The following is a 19,824-nucleotide window of genomic DNA, read 5'->3' on the forward strand; positions in this document are numbered from 1 at the left end:
CACCTCAATATCTTGAGATTGCTGATGCTTCATTCCACTCAGCTGAGTTCTGGGTTTTATGACTGGACTTCATCAGCACATTTGTCCATTGCAAATATTGAGTTGGCTTTCCATATATTTAAACAGAAGGATAAAATGAAAACATGTTTCCACGTTTCAGGTCCATTTCTCACTAACTCCCTTGCACTTTCTTCATTCCCCCTTTCCTAGAAGAAAGTGGGGACAAGTCCATGTTCACTTGGAAGTGAAATGGTAAAATCAGAAAGAACAAATTAAGTTTCACAGCAATATGAACTATTTGCTTTTTTCAAACATAAAAACAAAAGATGCACACATGGAAGCCATTATATGCATGAGCACGGATGCAGAGAACGATAAGAAAGATGTCAAACAGTGAGCTAAACTGCAAGCAATACTAGAAAACGTTGAGATAGAGAAGTAAGAGTAGGTTGGGCTTAATTTTTGCCACAGCTTGCCATATACTGCTCTATTTATCATAACAAAAATGCACTATTTATATTATAATATAAAGCTATATTATATACATATTTATAATAAAATATCATTTTAAACATTCTCATTGGTCAGTGTAACTCCTGTTTATGTAACCTTTTAACGAAGTGTTTTTGAGTCCATCAGAAGCTAGGCATAAAATTATTAACAAAGGAGAGAGACCTGAAGTAATATACATTGGAAAAAAACCAGAAATATCTGGATGTAACCAGTGGATGAATCTTCTTATCTCTGACCTAAGCAGGAAATTCTACTCACCTCTAACAGCAATTGATTGTATCTATGATAAAAAAAACTAATTATGGTAATAAATATATAGTTAGAAGAGGAAACACAGATGAGCCTATGTCTTTTCATTATGGAAATCTGTGAGAGCTGGCACTGGCCATCTCTAGGGTAAACAGAACAGAGCGAGGGCAGCATCTTGAGAACATCTTGTAGTGAGACAAATGTTTCCAAAGAAATCAATAGCTGAGGCTGCATTTAAAGACAATTATTTCAGAAAGTACACAAGCAAAGACTAATGATTTTCAGCAAACATTTGAAAGTGCATAAGAAGTAAGAGGCCTTCCCAAGAAAGGGCAGCAGGGTTCAAGGCAAAAATTGGAAAAACAGTAAAACCAGACTACTGAGAAAATTCAAGATGAGTCATTAAAAACCAGATCTTAGCAAAACCCTTTTAATGTTTGTGATCATGACTTCATGGCTACATAAATAAAGACTTTACTTTGTAGATTGGGATCCCAGCCTCTGCCAGTGTTTGAGTACCACCACTTTTCTTCTATTATTTTATGGAGACAGCACAGAGTGTCTAAAAGAATATTCCTAGAGGAAACAGAGAAAACTTCCAACCACTCTTTCTGAATACCATGGAGTCAAGAAAGTGTAGTGTCCACCCCACTCTCTATCCCCAATCTTCATCTATCTGAGATCTATGGGCATTTACTACTCTTAACCCCAGTTGAGAATTTTCTTAGTGTATTGTTGGAGTATTTAATACCTTTTCTAGTGAGTTTCAGGATACCCTGACACAGTGTACCACATCTCTAAGCATACCCTACCCATTTGAGAATCCTAGTCCTCCAGAACAGGAACACATTGCTTTATCAAATCAGGCTGGCATGTAATAGTCTACACAATAGAAACATCCTTGTCTTACTTTGGAGACAGCACTATGTTGCTTTATTTTTTGTTGCTGATATTTTTAGTTACTTTTTTTTGTCAACTTCCATTTATTAGAACATTCATAGATATAGCCATGTGATCTACTCTCTCCAAGCATGTCCCACTTACCACAATTTTACATCCAAATAATCTATACTGACTTTAGTCAGACAATGGGTTAATCCATTGATGAAGGCAAAGCCATCATAATTCAATCACTTCCCTAAATCCTCACTTTTGAAGTCCAGTTGCATTTGTGAAAAAGCTTTTTTTTTTTTTTTTTTTTTTTTTTTTTTTTGGTTTTTTGAGACAGGGTTTCTCTGTGTAGCTTTGCGCCTTTCCTGGAACTCACTTGGTAGCCCAGGCTGGCCTCGAACTCACAGAGATCCGCCTGTCTCTGCCTCCTGAGTGCTGGGAGTGAAAAAGCCTTTGTGGAGGATGTTTCATACTGAAACATCTGGTTTCACTTCACAATGGTTTCCTTACTGTGTCTTCTCTAAGATGGAGTTCTTATTTCTCCTATCCCTCATGACATAGCTATATTCTTTTGTCTGATTGACTTACTGCCACATGATAGGTATTCAATAAAAATCTATTTAAACAAATGGATAAAGGGATATTTAATAAGAGCAAGAATGAAAGAAAGCAAGGGTAACCATACAGCTAACTTCCTGCAGCTGTTATAGAACACCATGACTAGAAACAACTTATGGAAGAAAGAGTTTATTTTGGCTTACAGTTCCAGAAGACAGTCCATAAATGGCCGGGAGGCATGGCAGAAGGCACAGGGAACTGGATCAGGAAGCTAAGAGAACACATCTCAGAAAGAAAGACACTGAAGAAAGAAAGCAGAGATGATTGTCTATCTGGAAGTGAAGTGAGACAATAAACTCCCAACCTTTCCCCCAGTGATATGCTTGGTCTCTCAAGGTTCCACCTCCTAAAGGTTTTCTACAAAAAGCACCAACAGGAACTAAGTGTGCAAATATTTGATTGAGCCTATTCAGGACATTTCTCTTTCACGCCACCACAAGGGACAATAGAGTGACAGAAAAGGGGGAGAGCAGGGAAGAGCCAGAAGGTCCCCTAAAATGCCTGAAATAAGAAAAACAAGTGTGAGTGAGTCTTGTCTTTGTAACCCAGCATGATGCCACAGTATTTAAAGGAGAGCCTGAGGACCCCACAGCCACTATGAACCTGAAACCAGGCTTGAGGTCTTCTGAGGGTGCTTAAACCAGAGCAACCATCTCCTGCCTCTCTGGCTGATGTCTAAAGCCTCTGATGCAACACAGAAACAGGCCTCTGAAGGAGAAAATGATCTCTGTGTATTAATTGGTGAGCTCCTATCTCTTTGCATTTACATTTCCCACTGGCATTTTGATTAGCAGTTTCTTCTGTCAATTGAGCATTCAAATCCTCTGCAACCGGGAGCATGTTATACTCTGGAATAGACTCCAGGAGCCTTTGAAGCTGGGGAGACAATGCTTCTGTTCCTTCATGCTGGCTGCTCCAATGATGAGCATGCGTGACTGCCAGGCTGATTTCCTACATGTCCTCAGAGACAGTGAGGCACTTAGAAATGCTTTGGGCATGTGCTTGGTTTCAGCTCACTGCAAGTACAGAAATATCATTCCAAATGCAAGCCTTAGTGTTTTCTATTATTATCATCATTATTAGCATTATTATCTCCATCACTCTTCTAGAGTCCCTTCTGGAGAAATTCCTTTATGCTAAGGAAGATTAATCCTCACAAATTAAGCTTGATCAATATATTTAGTGAGGCATAAACACTATGATTAGTATTTGATTAAAATTCCTATCTTCATTGAATTGAAACAGTAAATATATTGAAAGGGACTCTTGGTCGTCTACCTAATCACTATATCTCTCTTCTCCCGCACCCTTTGAACCTCATTTTTTAAATATTATGATGAATTATCCACCGCCATAAATTATTGTCTATACAAATTTTTGATAAATAGGCATGCTGAATTTATTCTCAAACTATTGACTTAGTGATGATAGAACATAAGTAAGAATCCCTGACTATTTTAACTTTTACATATTTTAGTGAACAGACCACTGTGTAGTGGTTAAAATATAGTTTACGGCCACTTTTAAAGTTAGACATTATTTTTGCTATGGTATATTTTTATATTTTATGACTTTAATTAAATTTCTGATTTCACTCTGAAACACTGCAATATAAGACAGTATAAAATCCATTTTAATCACTAAATCTGCAAACGTTTTGTGACTTTTCAGAGCTTGTTACACCAAAGGACTGATAATGGGGGGTAAATGTTAATAACCTGCACTTTGTCAAGCTCTAAGCGGCATCCTGAAGGATCTTTTTTTCCACAACATCACAGTCAAGAGTCCTGTCATGGGCTGGGGAGTTGTTCAATGGGGAAAGTGCTTGTTGAGGAAACAGGGAGACCTGAATGTTGTTAAATTCCCCCCCAATCCTTGTAAAGCCAGGTGTTGTCTTACCTGCCCTGAACAAGAGTGGAGACTTAATATCCAAGGTTGCCCTCTGACCTTCACAAACATTTTTTGGCAAACACACATCTGCATTTACACATACAAACCTGTGTTTCAGCATAGATGTGCACACACACACACACACACACACACACACACACACACACACAAACACACACAAAACGTTTTGAAAAATAATTACAGAAAAAGTTCTTTTCAGGGTTTCCTAAAACGGTCATTATTAAACAAACAAACACACCAAACACTTACTCTCTGCACTTTGACCAGGTGGTGTTTCTTAGTTAACTGCCATCTACTGCAGAAAGAAATGTCTCTGATGAGATCTGAGAGCTGCTCTATAGATAACTGACAACTTCTAGAGGAGGGAGAGTTGGTGTCTTTTTAAGGATGAGGGTCCTAGTGGGTTTACCATGCTGCAGTTGAGGCCCCATAGTTATGAAGGTATGAGTAGCATAAATAGGACTCAGTGAGCTCAAAACAAAAGGACATGAAGTTGGTAGAAGGGAATGAGGTAGGGTTGAATATAAGAGCAGTTAGGAGGAAGAAAGGAAGTAAGTATGATCAAAATATAATGTAGACATGCAAAAATACTGTACTTTTAAAAAATCAAAACAACTTCATAGATTCAACTTCATTGAAATTCCAAGTATGATAAAGAGCACTAACATAGAACCATTATATATTCATGATCATGTTAATGACTATAAAATATAAAACCCATGGAATATAAAACAAATATAGCTTACCTCAAAGAGCTAGCACATTCCAATTCTTTGGGAAAACATATATCAAGTTAGTTCCTGATAGCTCAGTATCTTTATAATTAAAATATATCCAAGTGGCATCATTATATGCTTGCCCCAAAAGTTCCCTGCAGTTCAGTTATAACATATCAAACAAGTACCGAATTTAGAAACGAAGTCAACCACTTAATTGTAATAATCATTGATTTCTATTTATAATTATGCAAAAAGAAATTCCTTCTTCTAGATCACATACATTACTGCATAGGCAGAAACACAGTGGGCAGATAATTAAGCATGTACAAAGGTATGATGAAAACAATGCAGACATTGACTTGAATGAGAGAGAGGGGCCAACATAGCGGATGCTAATTTTCTTGATGGCTCTACATGAGATCTTTGTAAGATGTCAGGTAAAGACACGATGACAAAGGCAGAGGCCTGAAGAGCCCCCTTTGCTAAGACACAGCGACAGGGCACTATAAGTTGCAACAGGCCAGGCAGGCCAGCGCTCTGACAAATTGAAGGAAGGACTGGAGAGTGGGCCAGTGTGTCTGTCCCCAGGGAACAGGGAACACATTAGGAGAAGTGTTCTTCAACCAATTGTCCAGAAGAGTGCTTCCTGGGTTTCTGTGTTTATAACTGGCCCATGAAGGAGGGCAAATCAGGGCAGCCTAAAGACTCCTGCGGTGTGAGAAAACAGAGAGTTATTTTCTTCTCCTGTGGTAAAAGAAAACCTGAAGCCAGTGCCTAATGACTCTAAGTCCCCTCCTGTGACTTCTTCAGTGTGTGACCTGAAGCGCCACACCACTCCTAGGCCTTAAGCTGTCACATTCTAGAATACTTCCTTTTCTCCAACTCTAGCTCTTATTTTACAGAAATTAAAACACAAAATTCTCTTTCTCTCTCCCCCTACTTATCTATTCAATAGCCTGAAAACCATCACTTATAAACTGTTTCTCCAGTTTCTTCATTAGGATGTTTTTCAGCTCGCGGGAGTTACTTTTAAAATGTAGCCATACAGACAAGCCTCATATTTAAAATAAGATGAGCACCTCTGGAGGGTTCCTAGGACAAAGAACTAAAAACTTACCTGATTTTATCTTAAACAAAAATTTATCCAAAGAAAGAAAAAAAAAATCCTTGAAAGAGAGCTGAGGAGATGGTTCCGTGAGAGATAGCCCTACTGTTCAAGCAAGCACAAGGTCCTCAGCTCAAATCTCAGAACCCAAATAAAAATCCAGTCTTAGGAGAGCATGCCTATCACTTCATTATGGGTGCAAAGGGGCAGAGGAAGGCAGATGTCAGTGGCTTACTGGTCAGTCTATCTGAGTAATCTGCAGGTCAGTGGGAGACCTTGACTCAGGTAAGTAGTAGAGAATAAAGAAAGATAACTGAAGATGACCATTGGCCTCCATATGCACACGTGAGAACATATGCAAATGTGTGAGCATGCACATGTGCACACACACAACACACGCCATATGTGAACATACATGCACACACACACACACCATATGTGAACATACATAGTATACATGCGTGCACACACACAGACATACCATACATAGACATACATGCACACACACACCATATGTGAACATGCATGAGCATGTGAGCGCGCGCGCACACACACACACACACACACACACACACACAATCTGTGAAAGATCCACAATTAGTCATCTTCCCCATTTTATTCTTCAATCCACATAGTCGTCTATCCTGAACATAACATGCTTCAAAGAAAAAAAAAAACTTGGCTCCTCAGATTCAACAAAGTTGAGTTGTTTCCCATGCTGCTATAGAGCTCTGAGTTCTGAACTCTCATCAGCATCAAAGCCCTTCTGGACCAAGGGCTGCCCACTCGTCCAGTGGCTTCCACTGATGGCAGAGAAACCATTTCCCTGAAACACTTCAAGTTGAACATCTTTCTCCCGGCATGAGCTGCCGTCACCAGGGGCTCTGCGTCTGTGTCCTAGCCACCGTGTTTCTCAATGGATAGTCTTACTCCAGCCACCTCTGTTCCCATAGACAGAAGTCATTTCAAAAGACACACAAGGAAGGCCATTAAATATACTCAGAGCAGGAGACCTCTGTTCTGGCTGGCCGATGCCAGCAGGAGTTTCTGGGTCTCCTAACATTATATTCTTTGTTTTTAAAGATAACAGCAAGGAACTTACTACAAAACTCTTCCCACCAAGGTTTGACTTAAATTTACATAAAAATCTAAAGTTACTTTTATACATGTCTTTTATTGAGTTCCCTTAGGAGGCCTCCTGCTAACTGGTTCCTTTTTAAATGATCCTGACACTGGAAAGTGGTTATGACATCTCCCCAAAGGGCCATGTTTCAACTGGGAATCCCTGGCCAGATGCCCCTGGAATGAGGAGCAGAGTGACTAAGTGACTTCAGGACATCTGTTTAGCGGTGAGAAATGAAAAGGTGTTCATTCTCAGTGCGCTTAATAAATCCCAAATGGCGACTGGAAAGATTCACTACAGTCATCAACAAAAGGAGCTACAGAGCCTGAGGAAGCTCACATCTGACAGCAGGGACTCCTGTGGGGAAAACGCGTTCCCTGGGGTTGACAGGGAACTGGTGTCATTAGTGCCGGCACTGTGGAAAGGAACACAGTGGGTAGAAGTAGGTTGAAGTGACAGAGCACAGTGGGTAGATGTGACAGACCACAGGAATCAAGAAGTACCTGCAGGCCCAAGAATGACAGTGTGCACGGAAATGGCAGACCTTACTGGACATGTGCGAAAGAGAAGGAGTCATAGAGTCCAAGGTTATCACATACATATACATTTGTACATTCTTCCAAATTGATGGAACATTCAACTTACTTTCACATTGTTTCATGAACTCTAATTTGCAATCCCAAGACTCTTGGAAATGTAACTATGTAATACAAATTTTAAAAAGAAACAGGTGAAGGAATGAAAGGGATGGATTTTAACATCGGCTCAATCTCAAGAGCTGCATTATAAAATATAGGATAAATAATATACTAAAGCTTCATTTTACCTGTCGATCAAATGGTCCAGAATGCCCTGGAATGTGAGAACAACATCCCCACAAACGTGTAGGTCTGAGTCACCAAGGAAACTAATTATCAAAACACCAGGGTAAGAATATAATGTTTGGAAATCCATAAACAGAAGGAGTTTTCTCTGCAGAAGAGAAGGTGGACAAATTGGAACATCCAGGAAGATGGAGGTTCTCCGAGAAGTAGAGGTTAGAAAAATGAGTGGGAGAGCCTAGCAATTAGGAGGAGGAAGGGTTAACAGAGATGTCAAAACTCAAAGAACTTGGAAGACATTGCAATTTTCATACTAAACTATTTTAAACAATTGGTTGTGCAGAGGAAAACAAACAAGGGGTGACTGGATCCTTGGAGAAAACAGTCAATAGTTAGGTATTTTTATTAATAATTTACATGAAAGAAATACAGTGCAATATTTCATATTTCCAATTGGTGATGAAGTGGTGTGGTAAAGAACCAACTTGGAAAGCAACCAAACACATTGCATAAGTGGCCATTTAGAAAAATAAAGGAGTCTAATTGAATTAGAATTTTGGACCCAGAAAAATAGTAAAATTTGTCCTTAATCCAATGGTTCTTAGGGCTGAAATTGGGAAAAATAAGCCAGCAGAAGTAAAACAGCAGTAGAAATTGCCCATAAGAATAACCCCACTTTATTTGACATAGGAGGGGGTTTGATTAGAATCTATTTGCGATAATCACTGACGGCAGGCTGAGCAAGCCAAGCCAAGCAAGCCAGTAAGCAGCTCCCCTCCATGGCCTCTGTCTGCATCAGCCATCTGCCTCCAGGTTCCTGCCCCATTCGAGTGTGTGCCCTGACCTCCCTCAATGATGGACTGTTACTGAAATTGTAAGCTGAAATAAACCTCTCACACACACACAAAAGTGAAAGAAAAGAAGAAAGGAAGGATGGAAAGGAGCAAGGAAGGGAGGGAGAGATTAAGGGAGGGAGGGAGGAAGGAGGGAGGGAGGGAGGGAGGAAGGAAGGAAGGAAGGAAGGAAGGAAGGAAGGAAGGAAGGAAGGAAGGAAGGAAGGAAGAGTTAGTTGAAAATTAAATACACAGTGGTGATGAACATAAGACACTGAAATAGTCCTAGGAGAAAAACTTAACAGAAACAGAAAAATTCACCTTGAAAAAATAAATGACTATAGAAAAAAGTACTTCTTCCTAAGCTATTCATAATCACAACCAAGTATTCTCCTGCCCCACAAAGGACCTCTGTATGGGAAGAATATGGATAAATAAAAGCAAGGTAATTCGATTTGCTACATGTAAGCAATTTTGAAAAGAAGAAAAAATTATATACTGGAACATCTACTAAAAGAGGGTATAAGGTTTGTTATTTTTTTCCATCCCTGGACAGATTTCAAGAAAATTTTGATCCTCTATCATGGAGTTTACATATTAGTAACTGTTTTACCTTATCAGACATGCTTACAGGGATGGTTGATTTGTTGTGCTTGATCATGATGAAACCGTTTTGTGACATTTGTAGGTTGTTATACATTTAGCTTTTGTGTCCTGGACCCACATATACATTATGCTTCACCAAACTGCAAATAGGTAAGGTTGAAAAAAAAATGCTTCAAGGGCACTGTCATGTTTGGTAAAATTTCCTTGGACATGGTAGTACTATAGCGCCACACTTCCAATCACACAACCAGACCTTGTGGGCCGCCCGTTGCCACAGATGTTCCTCAGTTTACAATGGAGTCCCCATAAAGGCACCATTAAGCTGAAAATACTGTGAAATTAAAAACTGCATGTAACTCACCCAAGCTATTGAACCTCAAGGATAGACACACTGTAGAGCCTGTGCTTCTTCCCATTATGAGGAGTGACAACTGTCAGTGTGACTGTCCAACACTTCGTGAGAATGTCACACTGAACAAACACACTGCTATGTCAGGGAAAAGGTCATGTTGCAAAATTAGAAGAATTCTTTCTGCTGAAACATTGCAAAGGCACAAACTCCTAAGACTAACCATGGTAACTAGGAACTCTCTATATATGTCTGGAGCGCCCCCCCCCCCTCTCTTTCTGATACTCACCATTGGGTTTACTTTCATCTTTTCTCAAACCACAAGTTCTGGATCCTGTACTTTCATACCTTTAATCTTTCTCTTACAGTCCTTCCATTTGTTCTGCTAGGCTTCCCCATGTCTTCTGAGTCTTCACAAGGTTGGCAAACGTTCCAATTTTATATACTGCTCAGTGCAGACTATGATGTTCGTGCCATACATAGACACTTTCCATACATTATTTATATATCCTCATAATATCTACTTCCTTTTAACTAGTGGCTAATTCCTGAAGCTTTCACAGTGAACTGTATTCATACCCACAAATTTTTCTCATACCTTATTGCAGGCATCCACCACCCTGCCTAAGGTCCTTTTATTGGATGCCAAGTGCTTTATTGGCTTTGAGCAGGAGGCTCAGGTAAATAGCCCTTAGTGTAGCATTTCATCGAGGATGAATGGTTGGGTAAATCTCAAGATTTTGTTCACCTCAGGTGCAATTATTCTGAGCTGTATTCTACAGAAAATCAAGAGTTCAACAGCAGGAACAACACCCATAGTGCCTCATAATAAGTCTGTAACGATTTCCTTAACACCCTGGCCTCACTTTCTCAAGCCCCTTCCTCCTACACTACCGAAAATAGAAATCCATACCTCACTTTCTACCTCTTCCTTATTTCATGACATCTCTCCTATCCTTATATAAGCATTTTTTCAAAGAACTTACTTTGTTTCTTTAGTAACATTTTAAAAAACACACTTTAACATTTGAGTTAAAACAAACAATTTTGGTCTCTGTATATGCAGAGTATCTAGACCCAATGATGCAGTCACACTCTTTGGAAAGTGATTTTTTTTCTCAAGTAAAGTATGCCCAGATCGGGAAGTTTAAAGGGTTTGTTGTTCCTAGCAGTTTGAAGTCACATTTCTTGCAGAATGATGTGTGAATCTATGGTCTAGGATGGGAGGACTTGGCCACAGAAACACCTTGTTTTAGCAGTGAGAACTATGCAAGCTGCCTGTTAGTGAAAGCAATCATCTTATTTCTGAGTTTTGTTGTTGTTGTTGTTGTTCTTTTGGTTTGGTTATAACCAAAGATGTAAGTCAAATAAGACTAGATCTGGCTTTGGAAAAACATTTGAGTTTTGAAGTACTGATGGATTTAAGAATTAACATAAGACCAAAGAAAGCAAACATTTGTTGGTATCCTTCCAAACATTCCAGATGGTGAGGAATTCTGAAATAACTCAAGAGCAGGTCAAGTGGGCTTACCCGAATCATCATGACTGAACATCTGATATCATGGATTGTGTCGTAGATCTTCTTGGAGATGTCCACAAACTGATTATCATCAAGCACAGTCAGCGAGTTCTTGCTTAAGGCATCCAAGGCAACATTGACTTGTGTCACAAACTCTGGAATCACTATGAAAATACATAATAAAGAGATTATCTCTTTTGTATTTCTGGATTCCTAGGCTTTCCAGGAAATGCAGAATTGTATCTTAAATGAGTATCTCATTGCTACGTTTTTAATATTTTAAATACAGAGAATCACACATTATGGCAGAGTTATTTCAACCTCTGGAAAGGAAAAGCAATCAAAGGCAATGAAAAGCATAGTTATAGAAATATAAAATATTCTCTTTTTCTTCATGTTATGCTTCTTTTGAATAAGCTTGAGAGCATTTCTCATTTCTAAAACTATTGAATATGAAACTCAAGAAATTGAAAAATTGATATGATGTGAAAAATAGTTGGAATAATGATGTTAAAGATATTTAAAGAAAGAAAATACCAGGCTGGCAACTTAGCTCGGCATGCCAACGTCTTGCTGCCAGTCCTGACAAGCTGAATTTGATACCTGGCATCTACAAGGTGGAAGAAGACAACCACCTCCTACAGATTGTCTTCTGATCTCTACCTGTGTGCTGCGGCGTGCACACGCACTCCCACATAAGTCAATGCAGTTAAAAACTTGAAAAACTAACAAGACCTCGGAGGTGCTAAACAGAGGACTATCTAGTTATTGAAACTAATTTTCTATTATAAGAAGACTAGAAGTGTTATGAATGTTCTTTGGGTGAGATTCTCTCCATAATCAAATTGATAGCATCTTATGCACAGTAGCTCAGAAACAGCAGAACACTGACTATGTACAAGGAAGAATCGTTTTGGGTAAATCTATAGGTGACTGCTGTTTTTAAGTTAAGATATTAAAATAAGTATGTAATAAAAAAAAGCTTCTCTAACTTCAAATATAAATTAAATGGGGCCAGAGAAATGTCTCAGCAGTTAGGAGCAAGTATGTTCTTCTGTAGTAGACCTGAATTTGATTCTTACACTGACATCAGGTAGTTCAAAATCATTTGTGACTACCTCCTGAAGGGCTTCACCTTTTTTTTTTTTTTTTGCTTGTTTTGTTTTTTGTTTTTTTCAAGACAAGGTTTCTCTGTGTAGCTTTGGAGCTTTGGAGCCTGTCCTGGAACTTGCTCTTTAGACCAGGCAGGCTGTCCTCAAACTCACAGAGATCCTCCTGCTTCTGCCTCTCGAGTGCTGGGATTAAAGGTGTGCTCCACCACCGCCCCGCAAACCTTTTGGATTATAATGTCTTGAGGTGAACCTGAGAGGTCTAAAATTCCTCCATTTTACAAGCTGGGTCTAAGTTTCAATCTCTTGAACAAGGGGCTATTAAACAAACACCCTTAAATTCAGGGATGAGGGATAGCATGAACAAGGCCCGAGTCAGCGCTACAATGTCTCCAGGACAGTTTCTGCAACCACCTTGAAACTTACCCAAGTTTGTCCAAAGATCAAACCTCAGCCAGTTAAAAGTGTACTAATGTAACTGCTGCTTGCCTAACCAATTATGTTTGAGATGACCTAACTGTTCCTAAAATTCCCCTAGCTCTGCTTAAAGGGAGCCTACATGTTCCTCTCGGGGTCATCGCCATTTCGTACAGTAGAACGGTCCCTACATACACTGGTAAATAAAAGCTCTTTGCTCTTTGCTCTTGCATACTGTTTGAGTCTGGGATCTTCCTTCAGAGTTTTCTCAGATCTTACAACCCAAAGCATGTGGGAAAGACATAGTCAGACACACTCTTGAGGTAACCCATTAGCAGCCAAATCCATTAATGAAAGTATTAATGGATGAATCTGTTTGTGAACACAGTATAGATCCCTTGAGGGTTCCATTGGGATCTGCCTTTTACTATCTCATAATGAGGATTAGATTTAAACAAAGTTTTAGAGGGGTCCAGTAATAATCAAACCATAGCAACATTCTATTTTCTGCCCAGTCACCCACTGAAAGCAAACAGGTAAATGAATAATAAACCAAGTATTTTCTCTGACTTCCTATTCCTCTTCCTTATCTCTATCCAAATATCAAGTGCAATATATGTTATCATCTAATGGTATCCTAAATCCATTGACAAATTGTACTCTTACTGTCTCTAGCCATCACCATCTCCTACTTGAGCCCATTCTATTGTCCTGTTACTGTTTATATTATGTTTCTGTCTTTGGATAATCAATCTTATTAATGAAACCACTTCTTTAAAGAAAAAGATGATTTGCCACAAAATCAGCAGCCAATAGTTTCATGAATGAGTCATGCCATTACTGTGATCTTAAGTGTTCAATGAATTTTTGAAACCTTCTCCTGTTTGTATCTTAGCTGCCTAATCTGGTATGTAGTATATAAATATTTTGGTGAGTTGAGTGGCTGAAGAAATGAATGAATAAAATCTATAAAAGCCAAGCAAAAGTATAGGGACAATTTTGACTATTCAGTTTGCATTTCAATGTGATTTAGGTTTTGTTCATTTCAGAGGTACATCAAAATATATTTATGCAGGCTTCTAGAAACATTCAAATATATTGAATGAGTGAATATTTATTTATTTATTCATTTTGCAGTGTAGAGAGAGGTAGGAACTCTTAATAAAAATATGGTCAGCTATTCCACATCTCCTTCAGGTTCTAGTTGTGAACACAAACCACCCACCCAAGTCACTACCATAAACAAAGTAAGTGAATGGCTTCTAGCTCCATTAGCATTCTTTATTCACCCTAAACCCATAGTGATGTATACGCTGTGCTCTCAAAGGCTGTTACAGACTGTTGAAGAATCCTCCTTACTCGAAACTATTTTACCAACATGCAGGCAACACATTAGGTCTTGATTGACACTTTCAATCTGTTAGCATCTCTCTAGTGGCAAAGCTGTCCCCATCATCTCTCTTCCCATTCTGGAAGTACAGATGGGAATTGTGACTTCTTCCTTAGCGTGTAATGAGTTGCTTCTCTTTCATTACCTTAAACCTCATCTGTGCCTGTGCTTCACTTAGACTCCAGTCATGTGGTTGCTTGGATCGAACTAGGAATTATTGCTCTTAATACTTCCAAGAGAACACAAAGTAAATATATTATGATTAACTGCTTAAAGAAGACTCAGGAATATGACCAATCTGTCTTGAGTTCATAGTCTACCTGGGTTTTGAGAAAATGTAGGTCTGGCAAGATGGTTCAGTCAATGGGGAGATTACTGCCAAGTTGGGTGACCTGAGTTGGACCCCTGGGACCCACATAGTGGAAGCAAAGAATTGACAACCACTAGTTATCGTTTAACCTTCACACACACACACACACACACACACACACACACACACACACAGAATATAACAAATATATGCTTCTCGATCGATCATTCATCAAAAAGAGGTACATGTCAAACAAATTCATTCTAGTCCATTGAAATGCTAAGTAAGATAAACTTCTGAGCTTTGAGGTATAGATTTATGCAAGAAATGTCGAGGTGGGGACAACACTTGGCTTGCTTCAAACAAAGACTCTTGTCTACTTCATTCACTAAACTCTAAACCAGTTCAGAATGCTCTTGGAAATCTGTGCTTTATTTCTTCACTGTGTTCAGAATATATAGAATGACTGATAACTTTTGTTGGGTTTGCATTTTTATTTAGAGGTTCATTTTATTTTATTTTGTGTGTGTGTGTGTGTGTGTGTGTAGGTACCAGAAGAGTAGTGTCAGAACCCCAGAAGCTAGGCTTATAGGTGCTTATGAGTCACTGGATATGGGTACTGAAAAGCAAACTAATCCTTTGCAAGAGCAACAGGTGGCCCTGACTGCTGAGTCATTTCTCCAGCCCTATTCTTTTGGGCTCTTAAGAAAAATAAAGAAAAAAAAATTAATCCTTGGGAGGAAGAAGAAGGGAAGGAGCAAGGGAGGGAGGGAGAGCAGACACCTCTCTGGGGACGTCAGAAGGCAGCCTCAGGTTCTGGGCCTCATCTTCCACCTTATTTGAAACAGTGTCTCTCTTGTCTTTTTCTGGTTACTGCACTGAGGCAGCTGGCCCATGAGCTTCCAGGGATTTTCCCCATCTCTGCCTACCCTTTTGCCCCAAGAAGCGCAGGACCTCTGGCTATTGTGCTGTGCCTTTCTTGGGTTCTAGATGTCTCCCAGCCCTCACTGAGTTCTTACATAGCCCCAGAGGAACATGTGACATGCATGTCTAATGCAATCCTCACAGAAGTTTCGGAAGTTGGGAACTATTACTACCCTGATTGAACTGATGAGGAAACTTAGGTTATACAGCCAATCAGTGAAGGGCAGGGAAGGGAAACACTGGAGCTTGCTCTCTAAACTCTAAATCTTCACTGCCTCCTTTTAATAAGTAAAGTCCTTGAGACTTCTAAACTGTGGTGCTCCTGGGAAAATTAATGTTAATTTCCTGACAATGAGATTAACAGACCTGTGGAGCCAAAGTCTACTAAGCCTTGAGCCTTTCTCCAGTAGGAACTCACGAATATTTTATCCCTCTTAATCCTTGCTAAATTTATTATGTGCATTTGAAAGTAGGTGAGGGTACATAATTACTAATTAAATAGGTCAGAAAAGAATCCAGACTCATTATAAGTGATGCTTAGGAATGACGTTACCAATTCATGTTGTCAATCACTGATAAACTCAGATTAAAATATTTGTAACTGTGCTGCTATCTTTGAAGATTACTGATGTATAGAGAAATCTGCCTTTAAAAAGTCACATAGTATGGTGGCGTTGTGTTCCTCAAAATATTGTGTACCCTAATAAACTTATCTGGGGTCAGAGACAGAACAGCTACTAGATACAAAGGCTAGAAAATGGTGGCACTCACACCTTTGATCCTAGCATTCCAGAGGCAGAAATCCATGTGTTCAAGGATACAGCCAAGCATGTGTCACACTCCTTTAATCCCAGGAAGTGATGTCAGAAAGCAGAAAGGTATATAAGGGGTGAGGACCAGAAACTAGAAGCATTTGGCTGGTTAAGCTTTTAGGTTTTGAGCGCACAGTTCAGCTGAGAGTCATTCGGATATGAGGACACAGAGGCTTCCAGTCTGAGGAAACAAGATTAGCTGAGAAGTTGGCCAGGTGAGGTTAGCTGTGGCTTGTTCTGTCTCTCTGATCTTCCAATGTTCACCCCAATAACTGGCCTCAGGTTTGATTTAATTAATAAGATCTTTTAAGATTCCTGCTACAACATAGAGCTAAGTCACTGTTTTATGGTGCTCTGTTTCACAGATGAGGAAGTGATTTATGACAGAAAGTACAACTCACCATAGAGTGGCTTCTAGAATTACTTCATTCCCTTCATTTCTTCTTTTCAGCACTAATATTATAGTTCATATTTGCGTAATATTTATGGATCCAATATGGACCCTGCAATAGAGAACTATGTGGAATCTCCAAACATCCAACTCCATGACTGGGGAAGACCTTGCCCCATTTCAGAGATTATGTCCTCAAGTTCTGACTGACTCGGACCACTTAGGACAAACCACATAGTTCATGAAAACAGCTTTTCTATCCTTCTTACAAATTCTGCCTCTACCATGTGCAATAACTAAGAAATAAATAAAGGACTTCTAGACATAGATTTTTATGATTTTTACAGAGAGAGAGACAGAGAGACAGAGAGAATCATGTAAGTATGGGTATCCATTGGATCTCCTGGGAGCAAGAGTCATAAGCAGTTGTGAGTTGCCTGATGTGGATGTTAGAATCACATTCTGGCCCTCTTCAAGAGCAGTATGTACTTTTAACCTTTAAGCCATCTCTTTAATCCAAGACATGGCTTACTGAAGTTGATAATTATGCCCTTAGTCCTTCACAGAGATATCTTATTACATATAAATCTTTGATTACTTAATAGGTTGAGTATATTTGGGTGCCTCTAGTGATAGAAAGTGACTCATTTTCTCAGTTTATACTTTTAGATTTTTTCATGTTTATGCTACTTGTAAATATTAATAATTATTTGAGTTATTTTAGGGTATCTAAATGTCTCTGAATAAGAAAAATTTATCTATTTCAAATTTTCCATATATCACTTTATGTTTAAATCACAATCACTGTTCAAATGATTTGAAAATTGACATATGTAGAAGCTAAAGCAATGGCTGAGCAATTTAGGACATGAAATGTTCTTGCAGACGACTGAGTTCAGTTCCCAGCACCCATGTTGGGCAGCTCAAAACCTTACATAATTCCGGCCTCAGGGGATCTAAAGTCCACTTCTGGTCTCCACCATCACCTGCACTTATATGTAAATGCACACATACAGATACATATATCTATACATAATCAAAATAAATCTTCAAAAAAGATGGACATATTTAAAGTGGGACCTGTGCCAAGGAATACTTAATGGTTTTTCTCCATAATATATCAGTTGGTTTTGGGTTAGTAGGTTGCCAGCTAATTTTTTTTCTGAATTAACATTTTCTAATGTTTATTAATTTTTCTAATTATTAATAATTCTAATTATTAACATCAACTCCTTTACCATAGGATTACTCAGAGCACAGAAATTTAACTTTTCATGAGATGTGATAATGAGTCTTCAACATGATCCCTAATGGCGCTTTGGTACCCTGAGTTTTCCATCCCTGAGTTATAACATCTTCATGCCCAGTAAACAGAGCATAAGTGATATGTGTGAACTAGTTTATTAACCAGGTTAAAAAGATGCTGTAGTTTTCATCTTAATCACTCTTTCCTTAATATTACCTGCTATTGAAACTATCTCCACCTTATAAACAGCCAACAGGGAGGCTAAAGTCGCCAGGAACTGGCCCTGCTAGGAAACAGCTTACAAGGATGTACACACTTAAGCAACAGCAAGGAGAGTGGGTACCACCCTTCAGTAGCCTAGGGTGATAGCGTCCCTAAATGTTAGGAGCAAACCTAAGCCAAGTCTCCCCTGAATTTCTGATGTCCAGAAAATGCACAAAATTGTCTGCTGTTTTATTTATTTATTTATTTATTTATTTATTTATTTATTTATTTATTCATTCATTCATTTATTCATTCATTTATTTTTGTTTTTTCAAGACAGGGTCTCTCTGTGTAGCTTTGCGCCTTTTCTGGGACTCACTTGGTAGCCCAGGCTGGCCTTGAATTCACAGAGATCCTCCTGACTCTGCCTCCCCAGTGCTGGGATTAAAGGTGTGGGCCACCACTACCTGGCTAGTCTTTGCTGTTTTAAAAGTGTGAAGTTTTTTGTTTTTTTGTTTTTCACAGTGACTGACTGTAATGCAAAGAAACATTTTCCTTATGGGAGAATGGATTAGTTGGTCTATTCATCTAACAGAGCAAATCGTATTGTATACACTCTTGAATCTTGTTTCATTAAACTTGAATATGTGGAACTTGCCTCTCATTGTGCATAGTGTCCTTTCATCCTTATTGGTGTGTACTATGCCACTGCACATTGATACAATTGTTTATCAATTTACTGCAGCTGTAAACACATTTATACAGAGATTAGCCTGTATAAATGTCTGTCAGTAAAGTACTTGCTCTGCAAACATGAGAACCCAAGTTCCATCCCAGCACACAGATGAACTGAGCATGAACTGAGCAGGCTGTGACCATAGAGCTGAGGAGGCAGAGGTTTCGAGAATGCAAAAGACTTGCTTGGCCAGTCAGCTGGCCTTATTCAGGGAGCTGCAGGCCCCAGGGAGAGATCTTGTCTCACTGAATAAACAGGGTGGATGCCTCATTACAAATAATATCTGAGATTCATTGCTGGCTTACACACACACACACACACACACACACACACACACACACACACACGCACACATATCTCTGGCCCTCTCTCCATACATACTCACACACCCACATATTTAAATAAGCAATAAATAAATAAATAAATAAGTACATATATTTTTGGCAAATATATGTATATATTTTTGAAGAAGTTATCTATGAATTCACTTCCTTGGCCACAGTCTATGTAGATAAGCATTTTAGCTGTGCCATGCCCTTAATACTTGATGTATCCATCTTCTGGCAGCCTCTCTATGATTAGACATTATTTAAATCTATAGTACTTGATAGAATTTTACTTGTGAAGATTGTGGGTTACTTTGGTCTTTTATATATTATTTGTCCTTAAGTTTAGACTCCATTTTCCCCTTGAGACTTGTGTGCCACGATATGTCTTGTTCAGACTCAATCCTTAATTTCCCTAGTTTCTCTCATCAAGAAAAGTAAACAGGAGAGAGAGAGAGAGAGAGAGAGAGAGAGAGAGAGAGAGAGAGAGAGAGAGAGAGAAATAAAGAAGGAAAGAAAGAAGAAAAGAAATAAAAAAGAAAGAAAGAAGGAAAAGAAAGGAAGGAAGGAAGGAAGGAAGAAAGGAAGGAAGGAAAGAAGGGGAAAGACTTTCCATTTGTATAGATTTTGTAGCTCATTGGGACAAAGATTCAACTACTGGCATCAGGAAGAGAATTCTAAAAGAAAGACATTTTGAGAAAC

General features: G+C 38.9%; 1 protein-coding gene across 3 annotated transcripts in view; it reads right to left on the minus strand.

The window, feature by feature from the left end:
* Ctnna3 (catenin alpha 3) overlaps nucleotides 1-19,824 on the minus strand; it is a 1,489,259-nt gene that overhangs the window by 290,577 nt on the left and 1,178,858 nt on the right. For all 3 annotated transcript variants that reach the window (XM_037199948.1, XM_037199947.1, XM_028881063.2), the window contains exon 13: nucleotides 11,270-11,421. In XM_037199948.1, coding sequence (XP_037055843.1) covers nucleotides 11,270-11,421 — 152 coding nt within the window. The remainder of the gene's footprint in view (nucleotides 1-11,269; nucleotides 11,422-19,824) is intronic.

Source organism: Peromyscus leucopus, chromosome 16_21, assembly GCF_004664715.2.
Source record: "Peromyscus leucopus breed LL Stock chromosome 16_21, UCI_PerLeu_2.1, whole genome shotgun sequence".
NCBI classification, from domain to species: Eukaryota; Metazoa; Chordata; class Mammalia; order Rodentia; family Cricetidae; genus Peromyscus; species Peromyscus leucopus.